At 38.6% G+C, this 20,473-nt stretch overlaps 1 protein-coding gene across 1 annotated transcript in view; it reads right to left on the reverse strand.

Moving 5' to 3' along the window:
- Positions 1-20,473, reverse strand: part of LOC119410489 (calsyntenin-2) — a 662,902-nt gene that overhangs the window by 272,626 nt on the left and 369,803 nt on the right. The window contains exon 4 of the mRNA XM_037677368.1: positions 18,470-18,678. Within this exon, the coding sequence (XP_037533296.1) occupies positions 18,470-18,678 (209 nt within the window). The remainder of the gene's footprint in view (positions 1-18,469; positions 18,679-20,473) is intronic.

The raw sequence follows: 20,473 nt of genomic DNA on the forward strand, positions 1-20,473 counted from the left end.
TATCGCCATGTTATCGCCATGTTATCGCCATGTTATTGCCATGTTATTGCCATGTTATTATGCCTATAATTCTGACTTTTTTGTCAGTCATTGGCCTGTTGCACCATCTGAATGGAGATTAGGGGAGGCCAAAGGATTCTGCAATCTTGAAGAAATGTAATATTTGAGTTTGAAATAAATGATATCTGTTGTAGATTAAAGAGCCATTTCTTTACAAGACTGTTAAAAAGATGGAGAATTGCTAACCAATTTTTTTTCTAAAAGAAAAAAATAACTGATAAACTATTTATTTTAGGAAACAAGAGGACCCCAGATGGACAGAAAGAAATGTGCCGGTATTGAACTGTGGTCATTCAAATAAGAAAAAAGTTGTCAGTTCAGTATTTTTTTATACTTGGACAATTTATCAACAGCAAAAGAAATTGGCATTTGATCACAAACGTGTTGTCATTGGGCAAAAAAAAAAAAAAAAGGCAACAAATAGCAATTTTGTATCTGTCCAACAGGAAATCAAAACCAATGGCACTGAAGTACATTTGATTTCCATGAATGTAAATATGTATATGTACATGTTTTGACAGAGTTAAGGGTTATGAACACAAACAGAAAACAAAAGTTATTAATCTATAAGCACATATGCTATTAATAACTAGGACTCTATTAAATACAATAACTACTGAAATGAACATGAGCCATATGTAGGATTTTTTTTCCAAAATTGCCGAGACAGAAAATCATGCTACTGTATAAGTTTTTAGTATTTTTAAAGTTTTAGAGTCTAGTTTTAGAGTTTTTAGAAAGCATCCACTGGAGAGCACAAGCCAGTGTATCTCTGGTTCTGGTCCCAAGATCGGGTAAATGGTGAGGGTTGTGTCAGGAAGGGCATCTGACGTAAAACACTTTGCCAAAAAATAATGCGAGTCCATCAAAGCAAAACCATACCGGATCAGTCGAGGCCCAGGTTAACAACGACCACCACCGGTACTGTTGACAAACAGGGTGCCAGTGGAAATTGTGCTATTTTTGTAACTGTTAGTCGAAGAGCAATAGGAGGAAAATGTGTCAGGACACAGAGGGAGAAGAGGAAAGTCAAGAATGTAGGAAGGCCATAGAGGAGATATGGATGCATTAGGAGAGGACATGAAGGTATTTGGAGTGAGGACCAAGGATGCAGAGGACATAGTGAGAAGGGGGATGACAACTTGCTGTGGTAACCCCTGATGAGGGAAAATCCCAAAGAAGAAGTATAAGTTTTTAGAATAGCTAAGAATAAAGATAAAAAAAGGTCGATGATAAATATTTAAAAATCCATCCTGAATGCCTGAGTATAGTGGTGCGCTTGTGCAGAGGTTCATGTGTTGTTTTTGCTGACAATAAAAAAGTTCCTACAAAGTTGCTTCAGAGAGCTTCATTCCATCATTTCAGCATGAAAGCATTCAGAGCACAGGACTGACTACACAGATGATAAGCTTGCAAAAAAGAATAGAATAGAGTAGAATAAAAGTGATTGTCAGTCATCGCCCAGCATGAGCATGAAATTAAGGTTTCCTCAAATTACAGTGTATGCATAAAAAAAAAAACACTTATATACACAGCAATTCAATGCATTAAATGAATGCATATATTAAAGACCTACAGTATATTCACAAGAAACACCAGTTCCAAAAACACAGAGACATACTGGTCAGAAGAATACAGGTGAGGTAGTATGGATGGTAAATGGACTGTACTTAAATAGCGACTTTCTAACTTATTTCAAGACACTCAAAGTGCTTTACACTACAATCTGTGCCTCATTTACCCATTCATACCTGTACAGCAACGACTTTCAACTACTTTGTAGATCTATACAAAGCTAATTGAACAAATCATTCTAAAGAGAATAATAAGTGCTTTATCACATTCATGCACTGATGGGACACACATCAAAAGCTATGAGGGGTTCAGTGTCTTGCCCAGGGGCACTTCAGCATGTGACTGCTGGTGGATTCGAACCCCCAACCCTTGCATTGGAGGACGACTGCTCTAACCACTCAGCCACAGCTGTCCCAGTCTTTACTTGCAACGGTAATAGTAGTGAAAGCAGAGTGAATATACTGCACATCCCGTGAGTGACCAAACATAATGCATTAAAGGAAAATAATGCTTAGGGAAGTTAATGGGTTGAGTCCAGGTGGCCAATGGTAAGAAGTTGTTTTTGAGTCTGTGCACAGCGATTAGGCTACATTAGTACCATTTACTACCTAACTGATCATATGGTTTGTTGTGTGATTATTTCTGTATGAGCTATGGAAAGAGGCAAGAATTAAAAGACAGGTACAATTTTGTCATTTTCTGGGTACCCAAGATGAAAGTTTTGTTCTGATTTGTTACATGCAAATGACTGACCGCTACACCACCTTGTTGGGCTCTGTAAAGGTTAGTATATAAAAGTTCTCCAGCCAATTAAAACAAAACTAAATCCATGTCATTTTAACATTCATACATTAGTTAGCATCAGTAAGATGTTACCAAACATGCTAATGTGAAACTTAATGATTTTGTTTTCACTTAGTGAGCCTCCTCCTGCATTAGAATCACATTTAAAAATCATTACCTCATTAGTTTGAACACATTAACATCTGTAAGATAACCTTAAACAAAGCTGGCAGGCCGTAATGAAATACAAAGCTAAACTTGGTGGATTGGATTGATTTACTAGCACAAGCATAGCAGGTGTAATTTTAACCACTTAGGAGAAAATGTTAATAGATGTTAGAGGAAGTTAAAGACTCATAACTGGATTTCAGAACCATTAATATTTTACTTAAACTTTCACCTACATCAATAAAGAGAAGAAGAAAGTTTTTAGAAAATCTGAAGCTGCCTTTTTCATTAATAAATATGTGCTAATGTACTGTAGATTCTCAGTTTCTCAAGACAGGATGAATATAAAACAAATCCACACATCTGAACTTCTTTTCTTTAAATAAAACCATTTGCTTCCCATCCGGAGCACATTCACAGTAAAATAATAAAATAAATAAATAAAATTAACAAAACTACAGAATATGGAGTTCCAATTTTTCAAACTGCATGAGATTGTGTGGTATGTAGGCTACCCTAGCTAGGCTAACACGAACTCTTAGTACTCTATTGTGAGAGGCATGAAGTTTAATCTGCATGTAAATGTCTGCTCACACAGACTCGTGTTCATGTTTGTGCTGATGTTTGACATAATGTTTTTTACTGCTACAGCCGTATGTCCCACCACATTCCTTGAGGTCAGCGGACCAGTTGCTCCTCACAGTTTCAGGAACTCGTCTTAAGCGCAGAGGTGACAGTGCCTTCTCTGTAGCAGGACCACGACTTTGGAACGAGTTACCTCTGCTTGTCAGACAGGCCCCCTCCCTCTTGGTTTTCAAATCCCGTTTAAAAACTCACTACTATTCAGTGGCTTTCAACACCAGAGGATCTGTGTTTTGAACCTGTATGCTCCACACTGGTTAGTCGACATATTTACAAAGTATTATCTGCATTGTTTTTATGTCTATATTTTTGATTTACTTCATTTTGTATATTGCTTCTTGTGTTGTCTGTTGTTATGTCTGTACAGCACTTTGGTTGGCCTTGTAGCTGTTTTAAGTGCTCTATAAATAAAATGGTAATGGTAATTGTTTTTATGCTATTAGTGCTTAGTGTCTATTTAGTGGATGTTTTTCTTAGTTCATATCTTAGATGTTATCATTGTTTTTCTTTTACATTTTATTGTTGGATGTAACTGGGACCCTGTGTACATAATTTCGCTCCACCACATGTACCACATGAGGTGCGAATGACAATAAAGAATCTCTGACTCTGATGAATACATATACAGTAGTCCCTATTATATTGCAGGGTTTTGGACCACGCCCCACCACGATAAGTGAAAATAATGCCAAGTAGGGATACAGTAGTCCAAGTTCAAGTAAACTTTATTGTTATTATCATCAGCTGTCACTCTGTAGAACTCAATCACTGGTGGAGAATTCAAAGCTGTGATGATGACAAAGGGAACAGGGGTTTGGATGGACGGATCACGTGATATGTGAGTGAAAGTCGGACAAACACTCTCAGAATGTGGAGCTTCGTTATGAGAGCTCAACTCGGAGTCCGAGGTCTGAGTTCATAGTCAAACAGGCGTGGGTCATTCACACAAAGGCCAGAAAGCAAAACTTATCGGAGGGTTTTAGCTGAAATCTGTAGTCTGAATTTGCAGAGCAGATGTCTTCAGGCATGAGACATCAAATAAGCACAGCACACACACACACAAAATAAAAAAATAAATAAAATAAAACAAAAGCACAATCTTATGTCCAAAAGTATTTAAAATAAATTGTTTTAAGTGATTGCAACAGGTTGGGGCGAACTGTCCATTGGAGCATCAGGATATTTCCCAGTGGCCTGGATGTTCACCGAGAGGGACTAAAGACTCAGTTGTGGTCAACGTGATTATTTAAAATAAAGCTGTTCATATAGCATGGATTGTTTATTTAAACTATTGCAGTACAGTATTTAAATTAAAATTGTTTATTTACACAGAGGGAGGGAGATTGGGAGTGATGAGCATGAGTGTGATTGCAGCGTAGAAGTAGGCGTGGCAGAGAGCCAGACAGTGGAGATCATGACCACATTGCTGCAGGAGGGAGCTTCTCCCTGTACATGTGGGCTGCACACAAGTGCAGCAGGTGCAAAATCATTTAAAATAATTTATTTTACACATGGATTTTCTTCAATCTTTTGCTGTGTGTCATGTCCAACCTTATTTTGAAAAACTGCAAAAGAGCGAGTCTGGGAAAGTTTAACCTTGAAGTAGTGAGGGACTACTTGTATACAGGTTAGTAATGAATGTAGTGTCTGTATATTCTTTCTTTTTTTGATTATTTCATATGTTGTTGTTTTTTTTTCTCTGTATAATTAGAACATGCTACTTGGGATGCATCCATCTGTCTGTCTGTCTGTCTGTCTATCTATCTATCTATGTATGCTTAACAAAAATTGTGTGTTTTCTATGCTTACCAACTGTTGACACCCTGTCCTGTGCATTGCCCCCTGTCAGAACTAGTTTTCACAGCACTATACAGTGAGCATTGTGTGATTAGTAGGAATTCAATGGGTATGTTTGTTCATGAAAAGTGGCTGCATTCAGCTGATCTCAAAGCAGCGTCTGCTAAGAGCTGATGGCCAGATCTGGGAGAAAGTACCGCAACATTACAGCTTTTCCAGTACAAATTAAAGAAAGCCAAATACAACTTGTAAAGAGAGTAAAATAACTTGTGGAAGGATGCACACAGGAGACAGCATACAGATCTGATGGCTCCCCATGGCTGAGCTGACCAAGAAAAATTGCCTCTCCTCCCTGCTGGTGATGACCGATAGGGAGTGCTCCTTGGTTGGACAGCATAAGAACACATTCCCACATTGTCTATTGGAAACAATGGTAATCTGTTTACAAAATAGCACTTCACGTAAGTTATCAACAGAAATATCAGATATTCCTTCTTCAACTTCACTGCCATAAACTGAAAACAAAAACATCCACTTTGAAAACCACACTGTCTTTGTTGTGATGTGTACTATAACGGGAGGACTTATCAGGATTTCTTTGTCCACACCATTTGGGGCAGAAAGCAGCGGCCGGAACCACTGTTGGCTTCTGGGTAGTGTAGTTCTTTGTAACTGGTGTTATAATGTAATCAACAAAATGGTTGCACCTGTCCAAAGTTTTTTTTTTTTTGGTTAACTTTTTATCCCATGTCTCAATCACGTGACCAATAATAAAAGTTGATAATCGTTAAAAAACTGCAAAAGAGCAAGTCTGCGAAAGTTGAACCGTGAAGTAGCGAGGGACTACTGTACACTCTGATGGTAAAAGTTGGTTTGTAAAATTATCTTGAATTTAACAAAATCCATGCTCAATAATCCAGGTATACTATCCAACATTTTTCAGTCAGGTCAACTGTCCAGAAGACCTGAATGTAAAATGTTATCTTGAATTTATTTATTTAATGAACTTAATTGCATCAAAAAGGAAATGTACAGAGTATGAAGAACAAAAAGTGTTGAGATTGGGCTCAATTTACACATACAAAAACCACCAATAGACACAATATTCAAATATTCAAAATATTCATTTTCATTTGTAATTGGGCAGTCAGATGCTACGTCACATAGACATGTTTCAGTTTTTGCATCCACTGAGCAACAGTTGGTGAGCAGGACTTAATCCAGTTTAGGGTAATAGTCTTTCTTGCTGCTAGCAACAGGATGTGCAATATGTAACATTGATCTTTAGTAAGGTCCATACCTTAAGTGTTTGTAGAACACTTAAGACGTTTCCAGGGATTGTTATTTTTTTTTTACTTTGTTTAGAGAGATTTGACTCAGGAATGGTAGGATACTTAATGACAGTTGAAGGAGTTAGTTTTGTTCAATTGAAACCCACTGTGTGACTGTGTTATTAGTCATCCAAAGCAAAATAATGCACGTGTTGCCCAGTAATGCTTTAAGTTAGGTAGTCCTAGACCTCGTTCTTTACTGGTCCTTAATACTTTTGAATGTACCCATGGCATTCGCTTTTGCCAAATAAACTTTGACACAAGGTTTCCTAAGGTTTTGAATGTACATTGTGGCACTAATACTGGAAGGGACTGAAATAAAAATAATCATCTTGGAAGTACATTCATTCTTATTGATTCTATTCTACCCAAGAGGGACAAAGGGAGTACATCCCATCTTTCCAAGTCCTTTTAGATTTCCTTAAGTAGTTTTCTTTAGTCAAAGAGGTGTGTAATTTTTGGAGTAATGTTAATGCCTAGATATCTAAATCCATGGGATGATTTTTTTCAAGGAAACCAACTTATCTAATTAGGAGGGCCAATCACCAACAATCATCATTGCTTCTGATTGGCTTGATACTAAGAGCGAATTGACAAAGTGACAGAGCATCTCCCTGACGTGTGCCGTGTCCCAGAGGAAAAAAAAAAATGAGCAATGATCATTTACTTTTACTCTGGATTTTGGACTCCTATTGAGTATTTTTATCCAGTCAACAAACACATTCTTAAACCCATATGTCTAACTGGCTGCTCTATAAAAAGCCAGTCCACCTAGTCGAAGGCCTTCTCAGCATCTCGGCCAAGAAGTATCGACGGGGTGTCCTTCTTCATCGCAATTATTTATAGATTTAGGGTTCTTCTAACATTATCACAACCTTGTCTGTTGGTAATAAAGCCAGTTTGATCAAGCATAGCCACAGTTTTTATATATAGTACTCCCTCGCTAATTTGCGGTTCGTTTATCGCGGACTCGCTCTATCGAGGTTTTTCAAAATAAAATTGGCCATGACACACAATTGACTGATTGATGGATGAGCCGCATGATCGGCATGGAATTTTTATTTAAAATAAATATATTTTTAATAATTTAGCACCTGCTGCACCTTTTTGCAGCCCATACTGCAGGATAAGCTTCCTGCTGCAGCTGATCAGCTGTTCTCTATGCAGATTGGGGAAAGTGGACGTGGCCAAGAGTGCTTGCAGGTGTCTGGGAACAGTGGTGGCAGGAAGCTGAAATCATGACATTCTGTGCTTGTTTAGATTTTCTAGAGTTTAGAAATATTGTTTAGAATATTGCAAGTGTGGGAAGGGCTTAAAACACACACACACACACACACACACACACACACACATACACATATATATATATATATATATATATATACATATATATAATTAAACTACTATAGGCCTACTACTTGTACTGTTTTCACTTATCGCAGTGCTTCAGGGTACGGATCCCACTGATAAACGAGGCACAACTGTACTTCTGAATTCTGTTTGCAAGTACTGAGGTTAGAATTTTCATATCTACACACAGAAGACCGATTGGATGGTAGGTGGTACAGAGATTCAGATCCTTATTTTCTTTGTGTATGACACTGATCACTGCCTCCAACTATTACTACGGGGGGTCTCTCTCTGTCAGATCATGATTGTAGACTTTACATAGAATAGGCATTAATTAGTTCATAAAAGCCTTATAGTATTCTCCATATAAACCATCAACACCTGGAGTTTTGCTATTTATAAAGTTAAAAATCATCTTGTTTTAATTTTGACTTGGGTTATAAGGTGTTCCATGACCTCAGCCTCATCATGTGTTAGTTTGGGCATTTTAACAGATTTTTTTGTTGTTGTTTTTTTTACATTTTTCCAACATTTCCAGGCATCTGCTTATATTATTATAATAATCAGTAAAGGCCTTAGTAATTTATTTTGGTTGTGTAAGGATCAGGTTTGTCAAGGTACATTTAATTTATCCTACAATTCTGTTAGACTGAGCTTTATGCAACTGAAAAGTCAATAGGCGTCTTGCTTTATTACCATACTCATAATATTTTCTTTTCAAAAATCACAATGCCCCTTCCACTTTATAGGTTAGTCAGTCATCTAATTTCTGCCTAGTTTATTTTAGTGTATCTAATGTTTTCTGGTCTTGAGATTGTTGAAATAATGTTTCCACAGAGTTTACGTAACTTTTTTTAAGTTGACAATTGTTAAAAAAAAAATAATAATGAAAGAGCGAGTCTGCGAATGTCAAACCGTGAAGTAGCGACTGACTATGCAGTCTGATGGTGATAATGGGTTTGTAAAATGATCTTGAATTTATTTTTGATTATATAATAAAATAATCAGCAGGCCTCTCCTTGCAGATGTGGGTTTCTCTTAGTACTTCAGTTTCCTCTCACAGAGCATAAACATGCACGTTAGATTTACTAGTAGCACTAAAGGGCCCAGGACACTACATCCTCTGACATATAAATGACTTGCGGTCATGTGGTTGCAGGACGTTTGTTTTCGCACACACCTTTCATAGTCCATGAGATACAGATGCAGAGATTGTGACATCACACTAAATGAAGGTATTTGTGAAAAATGGTTTACCTTGGACCTAAATAAAGGAAATAGAAATAAAAATGTTTGTATTAGTATAAATACAAGAAGTTTTTGTAGATGTGTATTTCAGCCTCGAAAGAATCCACATGAAAAATATCTGGGTCACAGTTTTACCGGAACTAATAAAGAGACAAGTATTTAACAGCACATGTGGGTGTGGCAGGTGAAGCAGCATGCGAAGACGCAGCAAACGGACCGGTGAAGCTCCCGAGTTCGCCCAGGATAAGTGAAGTTGGGCTTCATGCTGAAGTTAGACCCAAGTCTGGAGGGAAGAGAAAGACTCCCGTATTAATGCAAAGTGCCACACGGGGAAGGACCAGTCCGGATTCCCTGGAGCGATTTTGGTATTTTGGCGGAGAGCACTCCAGGTCTAAAGACAGAAACCCCGGGGACAGAGACGCCAACCCGGTTAGACGTTTCCTTATTATTTATTTATTTATTTTTAGTTTTGAGAGACTGGAGGATCTTATGGCCCCAACAAGTTTTTATTTTCTGAATATTTTTTGAGTGCCTAATTGCCGACTTTTTATGGGACAATAAGAGAGATCTCTCTTGGGAAATATAGAAACTTGAATTATTTCGGAGACTTTATCATGATCATGAAGATGTGCTTGTGTAACTGATTATGTTTGAATATCGATTGGAACAGCTGATTTTTGTTTGATTAATATATCGAGCCTCAACCAACAACACCTTGAACTTGACGTGTCCAAGTTCATTCTTTACTTTTTTTCTTTATTTCCTCTTTTCATTGTTGTTCATAATGTTTATTTAGGACGGTCCAGTGTTATACTTAGTTTCCTAATATTTTCAAAAATAGTTAAAAGAACTCTCTTGAGCGTGTACAAGCTCACATTTAGATGGGAGATTGTTACAAGCTCATGGGAAACCCCTCCCGCTGCAGCATATCTCACCACACAGTTATTTTTTCTCTCTCCAGAAGTCTCCACTCCATCCCTGCATGCGCCCTTTGACCAAAAATCTATCACGAAGCAAGCGCCACACTTTCAGCAGACTGTACATGATGTCTCTACGATCTCCATCCTTGAGTTTTGGGACATTTGACAAATTGATTGTGTTTGAAGAGTCTTACAGCTGAAGGTCTGAGCACATTACCGCCTTGACGATCATGTCAACAAACTTCTGACCAATCGCAAAATACTTTGCGTTTACGCCCATGAGGAAAAGTTTGGCCCTGGCCTTGTGTCGAGAAGGGGCGAGCGAAGCAGCTTTGACAACAAAATGACACCATTTTTGTTATGCAACTACATCAATGAGAGTCATTTTTGCCAATTCAGATCGAGTATGAAAGACTCTTAAGTCATCTCTAGGTGTGAGTGAGAGTGTGAATGGTTGTTTTTCTTGTTTGTTTCTATGTAGTCCTGTGATAGATTTGTAATATATCCAATGTGCTCCTTGCTTATTGTACATTGACTGCTGGGGATAGGCACCATCTGCCCAGTGACCCAGAAAGAAAGAAGTGCATGGGTAAAAAATAATGGATGGATGATCTGCAGGCTTTAAAATAGTAAAAACCTTACTATGATGTAAGTACTGTATGTATGTATCAGTAAGTCACTATTGCTTTTATTCTGAACAATAACATTAGCAATCCCATTACTGGTGGAAAATAAAACCAAATATCTAATGTGGATGCTGGAGAAATAGTATAATTATTAGTTTTAGTGAGGAAGAAAAACATCCGAGAGCAAAACAAGAGGGCAAGAGGCAGCAATGACTTTACATCAGAAAACAGTAAGTGTTTAATGAAAACATGAACCTCATTTTGAGAAACATTAGCGTTAATCAAACCTCTTTAAAGGATAGAAGCTACCTGTCATTTCCAGCATGATCTCATTTGTTACAGTGATTATATTATGCCATCACAGCTAATTAGACAATGATACATAATGATGCTTTGAAATTAAATACCCATTACTTCTTCAAGGAAACACACTCACATAATGTAAAAGTAAATAAGCAGCGACACAAGCACAACGTGTGCTTTCTACAATGACAACCAAAACAAACTGAACAAAACAGTAAGGACACAGTGGTGTTGCTTATTTACAGTATTTTATTTTATATTTATATATTTTTTTTATTTGGGCTACACATTAGCTCAGTGGGTAGCACTGTGGTCTCATGGCAAAAAGGTCCTGAGTTCAAGCCCCAGTTTTGGTAAGAGGTCTTTTTGTGTGGCGTTTGCATGTTCTCTGTGTGGGTATGTTTACATGGACATAAGTAACCGGATCAAATGGCCGGTCGGAATAAAAGTGTGTCATGTAAACACTCCGTTCGGGTTATTTTTTGTGTATTCGGCGCGATCCGTTATAATTTGTGATCAGAACGAAACGGGTGGTTTACGCCGATCTGAAACCCGATCGGTGCGCATGTAAACGCTTGATCTGTTCGTTTTTATCTGATGGTGAAAAACTGACCTGACTGCGTATGTGCGACTTTGCCATTTCCGCCTGGCTAACGCTAATAATATTAGCATGTCAGGGAAGTAAAACTGGTCGGTGAGCGACACAACATTTCTACTAGAAACTTTTAAAGAGCTCAAAATGATTTCTATTACCTGTAGCTCAGTCAGGGAGTGCAATAACGTCTCCACCATCATTAAAACCTGTTGCGGGTCCATTTTGGGTGCTCAGGTTTGTTTACGTTCACCCGGAAGTAGAACTTCTTCTTCGGTGGTTTTTTTAAGGAGAGTTTACCACTCTGCGCATGTCAGTACTGCTGTTCAGAACAAAGCCCGCTGCATGTAAACGCTCATCATGAACAGATTGTGCCCATGCAAACAATACATTTGAATTATTCAAACAGAACACATTTCAATCTGGTCAAAGAATTCTGCGCATGTAAACATAGCTTGTGTTTCTGTGAGTTTTCTCCAGGAAATCTGGTTTCTTTTCACAGTCTAAAACCACACATTCTGGGCTGCCTTCAGGACAAGAACTCCCTTAAAAGAAATCTGTGTTCTATTGCATTTAGGCTTTGCCCTTTAAGGCTATTGCTAATGAGTTTTCCGCAGTGTGCAGTGCGTATCACTGAAAACTTTAGTCCATGTCCACCTGCTGTGTGGGCCCACCCCTGGTCTGTATAAATTGCCTTAAGACTGGGGATCAGTTTACCTTTATTCTTCAGCCAGCAAGCATCATAAGAAAGCTAAAGAGTAAAAGATGATGTCCAGCAGAGTCAGTCGGACATCTCTGCCTCCAAGAAGGAGTTAGCTAGAAGCATTGCTCTCCCCCCACAACAATCCTCACAACAGTCAGGTTGTACAAAGTACAATCCTGCAGTTTTTCCTCACAAGACCCTCAACACAGAGTGACACGGTGACTTTTAAACATATGTTTAAAAGTTACCATAATGTCACCATCTCAAAAGAACACAAAGATCCTTAGTCCTCTTCTCTCCTGTCAGAATATGAGCCCGTGGCAGAAACAGGTGCAGCAGGTGTGGATACGACTCCTCAAATCCCCTCCTCCTCCAGTTTCCTTCTCCTACCTGTCGGTGGATGAGAGCATAAGGATGGACAATGTGAGCTGCTCCCAAAGCGGCACATCACTGTAATGCCCGCTCAGTGTGCACATCCCCCCCGGCTGGGACCAGCTGTGGGTCAGGGTGAAAAATTTTACACTGATGCTGATATGCAGCCCTTTCTCATCCCCCAGAAGATACGCCTCTGTGGGTGGCGGTGGCAGGGGCTCCTTTTTAGCACACAGCAAAAAGCATGCATGTGTGTCCACTCTCAGAGCACAGTGCCAAATGGAGGTGCATATGATCCATTAACAGATGTATGGATCGGTTCATAAACAAAGGTTACATACTGCAATTTTCAGTAACACCCCCAAGATTCAATGGAATTTGGGAGGCCATCTTGCCATCTTACCAAATTAAGAGAACTCCTGATGAAAGATGATATTTCCAGGTTTCCCCGTGGGGAGGAAGGTGCAGGCTTCTACTCCCGATACTTCATGGTACCGAAAAAGACAGGTGGGATGAGACTAATTTTGGATCTGTCTTTTATAATTGTATACATCATGAAAATACCTTTTCACATGATGACAATCAAATGGGTGTTGAATTCATCAGACAGAACGACTGGTTTGTCTCCGTACATCTGAAGGATGCATATTTACACATTCCGATCATCCACAAACACAGGAAATTCCTGGGTTTTCCTTAGAGGGAGTCCAGTACAAGTACAACCACCTGCCGTTTGGGTACTCGCTCGACCCCCACACATTTTCCAAATGCATAGAAATGTCCCTGCAGCCATTGCGCATGGTGGGGATGAAAATTATTTTTTTATCTGGATGAACTTCTTCTGCTGACCCAGTCCAGAGAAGAGGCGGAAGTACAAACTAAGATGTTAGTGCGACACCTGTCTTATCTGGGTTTCTCTACAATTTGGGAGAAGAGCTCGACTGCCCCCTTCCAGCTTATTGTTTACCTGGTGTCACGGTCTTCAGGCGGAACTGAGCAGGAAATAATTAATTTGTGCATGCAGAACTCAGAAGTGAGGTTGTAAAATAATAATCACTTTAATAATCAAAATAAATAGCTGATGTGGCAGCAAAAACTCACAGACAGGATAAGGTCAGGATTATATAGGGAACACAGGAGACAAACCAGCAGCTGTACCAGACGATGCACCGACAAACACTGAGACACAGACCAGGGCTTATATACACACAGACTAGACGAGACAAATTACAAACACCAGGAGGACACGCAGGTGGAGCTGGTTGGGGTAATTACTGAGAGACACTAGGGAGTACGGACACAGGGAGACTGATAGAGGGATACCATCCTTACAGTACCCTCTCCCCAAGGACGCCTCCTGACGTCCCAAAAAGGGCCCAACCCAAAAAATTTGGGCGGTAGGAGGGAGGTACCGCAAGGATGGAGGGCACAAGGAACACATGAGGGCAAAACAAAAAACTGGCAGGACAAGAGCCTGGGATCAAAACTAAACAAAACTAGGGAACACAAAGAATGTCTGCATGGTCCGGGGACCATTCCTAGAAAAGTCATCGTTCTGGTGGGAGGCCGGGAGGCCATCCATCAGGCCAGAACGGGTCAGGCGATCAGGCCGGAACGGGTCAGATGGGAGGCCGTTGCCGGAGGACAACATTGCAAGTGTGTGCATTGCTTATAAATTGTACCCAGCACCTTTCATGGTTTGCAATAGTACTAGATACTAGCTGCTCTGCCATTGATAAGCGCGCTTGCACTCGGCTCTCATCTTATCAGTTCTTCTCAGGTGTACTGTAGGTGATTTGCCACTGCAGCTTGTTTCCCATTCTCGTGATGGTCAGTGCAAAGTGGGCGGTAACATAACTAGTATTTGAGCCACTCTGCCCCTTGTTGTCCTTGATCGGCCTATAATTGGACTTGAATATATTTAGCTTATCTCATCACTGCTTATAGTGGGTGTAGCCATGCTCTTCTCCAATATCTCTCTGTAAATGCGTTCATTTCTTGTGGGGCCATCCATCAACCAAATTTAGGATGAAATAGAAGTTCAGATTAAGTTTTCAGTTTTGTTGGGTGGGTCATAGCAGCCTGCTTGGAACCTCAAAAAAGTTGGTCCCATAAAACGGGCTGACTGGGGGTGAGTACTGGCAGAGGGCAGGCTCTTAACTGGTGTGGTGTGGTGAGGAACTGATAAGAGTTGTGAAAGTGGCATTGCACCATATTTGAGAAGTGTATTAACTGAGTGTATGTGTTGAGGATAATTCTCAGTTACTACCACATTAAACATTTGCCTCAAATTAGGTTACAGCAATTTTTATAATGTTAAAAGTGGGTAAGTGGTAGTGTCCATCTTGGCACATGTTGAGTTGTCATTGTAAATTCAGTTATTATTTTCTGAATAACCTTTTAAATTCATCTTCTTTAGGCATGTTGCTGACAGTCTAAGTAATACCAAAGTTTTAAGCAAATATATAATATGTGTTATAAATTACTGTTAATTTCAAGCACACCAAATTAAATGTAGATCAATATCTTTAAAATGTACATAATTAGAGCTATATTTGTGTTGGGTAAGGTTGTTTAGCTGTGGGACAACCATCTTGAGCGAAGCTGAATGCCAAAGTTCATCAGTTGTACAATTTTGCAGATGCACTTTCATATGTTCCTTTGTGAATGTCATTAAAACCTACTCAGTGGTTGAAATACTTTGATCACATGACAGACATAGGCAGTTGTGTTTGTAGAACGGCAGAGAAGATGATTTTCCCCTCACCACATACACACAAAAACAATAATGCCTTCCTTTTGCCTTTCTGCTTAGATTTCATACCATCATAATCTTCTTTTGTAAATTTCCTTGTCTTTGTTTATTAAGTAATGGCACAATGGAATCTATTGTATATTTGTTCACTTGAAGTTAGAGAAACTGTTTTAGAACCTGGTAAACATTCATCCATCCATTATTTTTTACCTGCTTCTTCCTTTTTGGGTTATAGGGGTCACTGGTGCCCATGTTCAGCAGTCAATATGCGAGAGGCGAGGGACACCTTGGACAGGTCACAAGTCCATTACAGGGACGTATAGAGACAAACAACCATTGACACTTTCACTCACACCTAGGAACAATCCAGTTATCTGTCAGCCTAACATGCATGTTTTTGGTCTGTGGGAGGAAACCAGAGTGTCTGGAGAAAACACACAAATGCACGAGAAGAACAAGTAAACTCCACTCTGAAACAGTGACATGCAGTGAGGTTTGTGACAGGTGAGGCACTGACTTGTCTGGAATTGGATGCTCACATATATGAAACCAAAATAGAAGCTTATATCAGAATCAGAATAAGCTTTATTATCATTGCACCGAGATACAATGAGAATATGTCCGTACAGTCGCCCGAAAGATGGACGTAGTGCATGAAGCTGCTGCTATATACCGCGGCTTTTTTATTCTTTTCAGAATCTTTTTTTTTTAATTAAGATAGAAAAAGGGACAAAACCATTAGGAAAGGGGTAGTGGCATTACAAAAAAAAAATCTCTTCATACCTTGTCTTAACAGGACATGGTTTAAGACATCAAAAAACTCTGCCAGCAGCACATTTATAACACATTACATATGCATTTACGACGAGGCAGTCTATGAAGCACCAAAAGATAGTCCATTGTCCTGATAAGATGATGGTCAGCTGGCACAGTTTTGATAAGACTTCACAGAAGGGCGGGAGGGGGTTGCGATAGACAAAGCTTTTCCTTAGTTTACACATTTCCCAGGAGAAATTGATAAGTCGGCCTGTTTTGTGGCCAGCCGGAGAGTCATATTCAGATAACCACGATTTTTGACCTATTCAGGCAGACTATTTTTATTGTCAAGCCTTTTAGGCTGTAGTGATACTTCCAAGGTCCACAATGGCTATATTAGGATGCATTCTGCTGGTCCGTGCTTATGAGCCTCTCAGTGTTGTTTCCATACTGACGAGTCCCAAAGCCGCAGGTGGCCTGCGATTCAAATCACTTCCAACTTAGGGTTTTTCTCGTAAATCAGCTGATTTTGAGTTCTTAAAGCACAAACCAATTTATATTTCAATTTAGCTTTTTTTCTTTTAAAAAGGCATCTATTTATGCTTTAATCAACTCAATAGTCCTCTCTTTAAAAAAAATAAACATGTATTACCTTACCTTTATTTTAAGAAGAATGAGTTAAAAAATACTTTAGTTTTGACATAGGATCTTCAGTTTTGTCTAAACAAATTTAAACGAGTGTACCATTATAGATTTGCTACACCCCTGCTCCTCTGCGTAACAGAAGAACGCACAAAGACTGCACCTGCGTCTTTGTACCTTTGGGGCAGCATTGCCCCCTATCGGTGCGGAACAGTACTTTCTGCCTCACCCCTGTATATTTTCTCCGTGCATTTATGACCAATTAAAAATAAGAAATATGTCACACACATTCATTCGATATATTAGACAAACTGTAGAACATCAGTATGTGCAACACATGCGTAATCAAACATGAATATTGGCGATATAAAGAGAGACAACAATGGGCACGCTCCAACTGCTTACTTTATATATTGTATATGACATAGCACCCCCAGAGGTAAGCCAGGACACTACACTGCCTCACCCAGCACATTTCTTCCATATTTGAACAGGCAATGTGTAAATTATGTGATTTTGACCAGTGAAGTGTTGAAATAATTCAGAAAACAGTTTTATAAAACAGTTTTTTAGAACAGTCAAGTGGTCAAATGTATTTTCTCTTATTGTTAGTATTTTACTTGTCATGATGACAGGTGCAGCATTGCCTGACCTGCTTTCCCTGACTGCACATCATTGCTCAGAAAGATCCACGGCTGGTATTCGATCTGGCAACCTTCTCACTGAAAGACACTACCAGCTGTGCCACTATGCCAGTCCCTGGTACAAAACAGATTTTTATTATATCCTATTAAGTAAATCCCAATAAATGAAAGCGAATGTCATTTTTTTATGACTTTACACAAGTGAAAAAAGTTATTTTATTTATTTATGTTTTTCCTAAATAATCACTAAAAACAACAATTTTAGTACAAGTAGTAACGCATTAGAAATTACCTTTATAGAAGGGTAAATTTCAAAATTTCCAATTCTAGGAATTATAAGTAAATATAAATATACTAAATATAAACATTTATAAGAGTGAGCTGAATACAGCATCTCAGACTGAGGAAATCTTTGGGATGGAAGTTGAAACGTTTCTACATTTTTTTAATTTATTATTATTATTTTTTTTATGTCCAGAGGACCAGATTTAACATCTTAGATGTTTCTACCTGGATTATTGTGCATGCATCAGGAAATTCTAGGAGTAGTTTTGATTTTTTAGCCATTGCATTTTTATGGGTTTGAATTTGCTTTTAAAAGGTGTGGACAGGATTTGTCAGATGGAAGACACTTGTATTGAACAGCACTTAGTACATTCTCAGTGGGTGACATTCTCTTCTTTTGGCTGCTCCCTTCTTCAGGGGTCACCACAGCGAAATGACTCTCATGAAGACGTGGCTAATGTTATTACGCTGGTTGCATTTCCTGACACAACCACAGACCACTGAGCTACCACAGCTCTCTGTGTGGAGCAGAGTGCTGCTGTCTAGGGCACCCAAGGTGGCATATGGTTGGGGTTAAGGGGCCTTGCTCAAGGGCACAGAGTGGGGCAAATGAGGGTGGAGGCAGGTGTGGGTGCTTCACCTTTCCCACCCACATTTTTTATGTTGTCGGTCTATGGAGTTGAACCGACAGCCTTCTGATCACAGGCTCGCCTTCTCTAGCCTCTGCTTCGCCATTCCCCCATTTAAAGGGTCTAAAACCTGAAAATTAAAGATATTCATTTTGATCAGGGCTTAAGTAATAAATAAATAAATAAAAACTAGAAAAAAGTATTGTCAGTAGGTGACATAAGGTTTCATTTTAATTTACATTATCACATCTGTTGTTGCTGATCATATTTTCCTTCACTTCTACTCACCATTCCGATCTATAGCAAAAGGGGTGTTACTGGTTGTGATCTGGTAGTTACAGATCTGACTGTACTGTGGTGAACAGTCCTGATCTGTGGCCTCAACTTGCAGGATGCTGTCGTAAATCTTTCCTTCAGTCACAGCAGCTCGGTACTGTGGCTCCCGAAAAACTGGAGCAAACTCGTTTACATCGTTGACCTGGATATGTACCACAGCCCTGCAAATAATAAAGGAAAGCAGAGTTTAATGCGAGGTAATATCATCTGCATAGAGTGTTATCAAAATTGTGACAGTATAATTGTTTTGTTTTCACCAATGGAAATAAACAACTCCATAACTGTGTGATACCTGACTTTCTGTTACATAGAGGAAAAAAATTCAAACTACAAAAAAACTGATGCAAGATGAAACTTTTCTTATGCTTTACATAACGTGTAACCTGTGTGAAGGTGCTTGTACTGTACCCCATGTTTTATATATTTCACTAATGCTTATTAGAAACTATTTTCCATATGAATGAAGATAATGGATGGATGGATGGATGCCATCAAAGTATCACAATAATTATGTCAGTGCAATTAATGCCAAGTGCAACAGGTTTTAAGAAAGTAATAATCTTTGAATGTTTTCATCAAGAAATTAGCAACACAATAACAGTGTACATGATGACAACATATGCAAATATCATGTTTAAATGCCCTTATGAAAAATACCAAGGGTGTTTGATTATGTGATTTTTTTTAAATACATATTACTTTAGAAAAAGCCTGTTTCAATTTGTCCTGTTTTTTTTTTCCCTAAACCTAATTGTTTGTTGCATAAATGCATCAAAACTTATCATTTGTAGCAAATGTCATTTTCCTGGGTGAATGGTTTTTTTTTTTTCACAAATAATCCATCCAACATTATTTTACTGATATCACAACGCATTTTGATGATTATCTGCAGAAAAATTGGGCCTCTTTTGCTATAAATTTGACCATTTTTGAAATTTACTTTGTGAAATCTTGATTATTAAAATGCATTTTTAATTCACAACTTTAAAACAAAATATTTTCAACACAATTGCCACTTTCTCAAGGTAATGGATTCAACTATTTATTCATCTATCATTTACTTTTCATCATCCGTCTTTGTTCAAATGTTGCTCTTTTTGTTGTATCGTCTGTCAAGAAACACACTTTTAATCAAGGTTTGTTGTTGTTAACGTTCATTCTTTTGTACCACAACAAATAAAAGAGGGAAAACAAAATGATTTCATGAACAGGGAAATCATGTCAGTTTTGTGTAGTTTTAAATCTCATTGCCCCTAAGCCTGCTAAAACATATATTAGGCTAAATATGTCTACTGCACATTCATGTTTGCTACTTCAAATGTTCCAAAAAAAGTTCAATCTGGTCCTCTGGACATTCAAAAAAATAATAATAATAAAAAAAGTAGATTTTATTCTACATTTTTTTTCTTTGTTTTTTTTTTTTTTTTTTTTTTTGAATGTCCAGAGGACCAGATTGAACTTTTTTTGGATTTTTCTACCTGGATTATTGAGCATGCATCAGGATACTTCAAATGTTGTTTAAGTCTCATTAGACAGTGTCTAAATTGCATTCCTTCAGCTAAATTATGAGTTTCATCTTTTACTTACATTAGTCTTGTACACTATAAATCCTTCTGCAAGCAAGTCAAACTAACTACAAAATTTATGAGGAATAACTCTTGGGGCACCTTCTTTGTGATCATATATCCTTTGTTTAGATCCTATAGATCCTTTGTTTTCTTTTCGTGAAAATCATGCTTATTCAGGTGTCATCGCTGTTATGCTGATATTACACAGATATACCTGTCAGCTAAATATACTATTATATATATATATAAGATTTTTATGGACAAAACAAAACAAGGAACTCAGTGTCCCTTGCCCGGACGTGGGTTACAAGGACCCCACCCTGGAGCCAGGCCTGGGGGAGGGGCTTGTCGGCAAGCGCCTGGTGACCGGGTCTCTGCCCATGGGGCC

This window comes from Nematolebias whitei, chromosome 6 (genome assembly GCF_014905685.2).
Source record: "Nematolebias whitei isolate Nwh7 chromosome 6, NemWhi1, whole genome shotgun sequence".
Classification (NCBI taxonomy): Eukaryota; Metazoa; Chordata; class Actinopteri; order Cyprinodontiformes; family Rivulidae; genus Nematolebias; species Nematolebias whitei.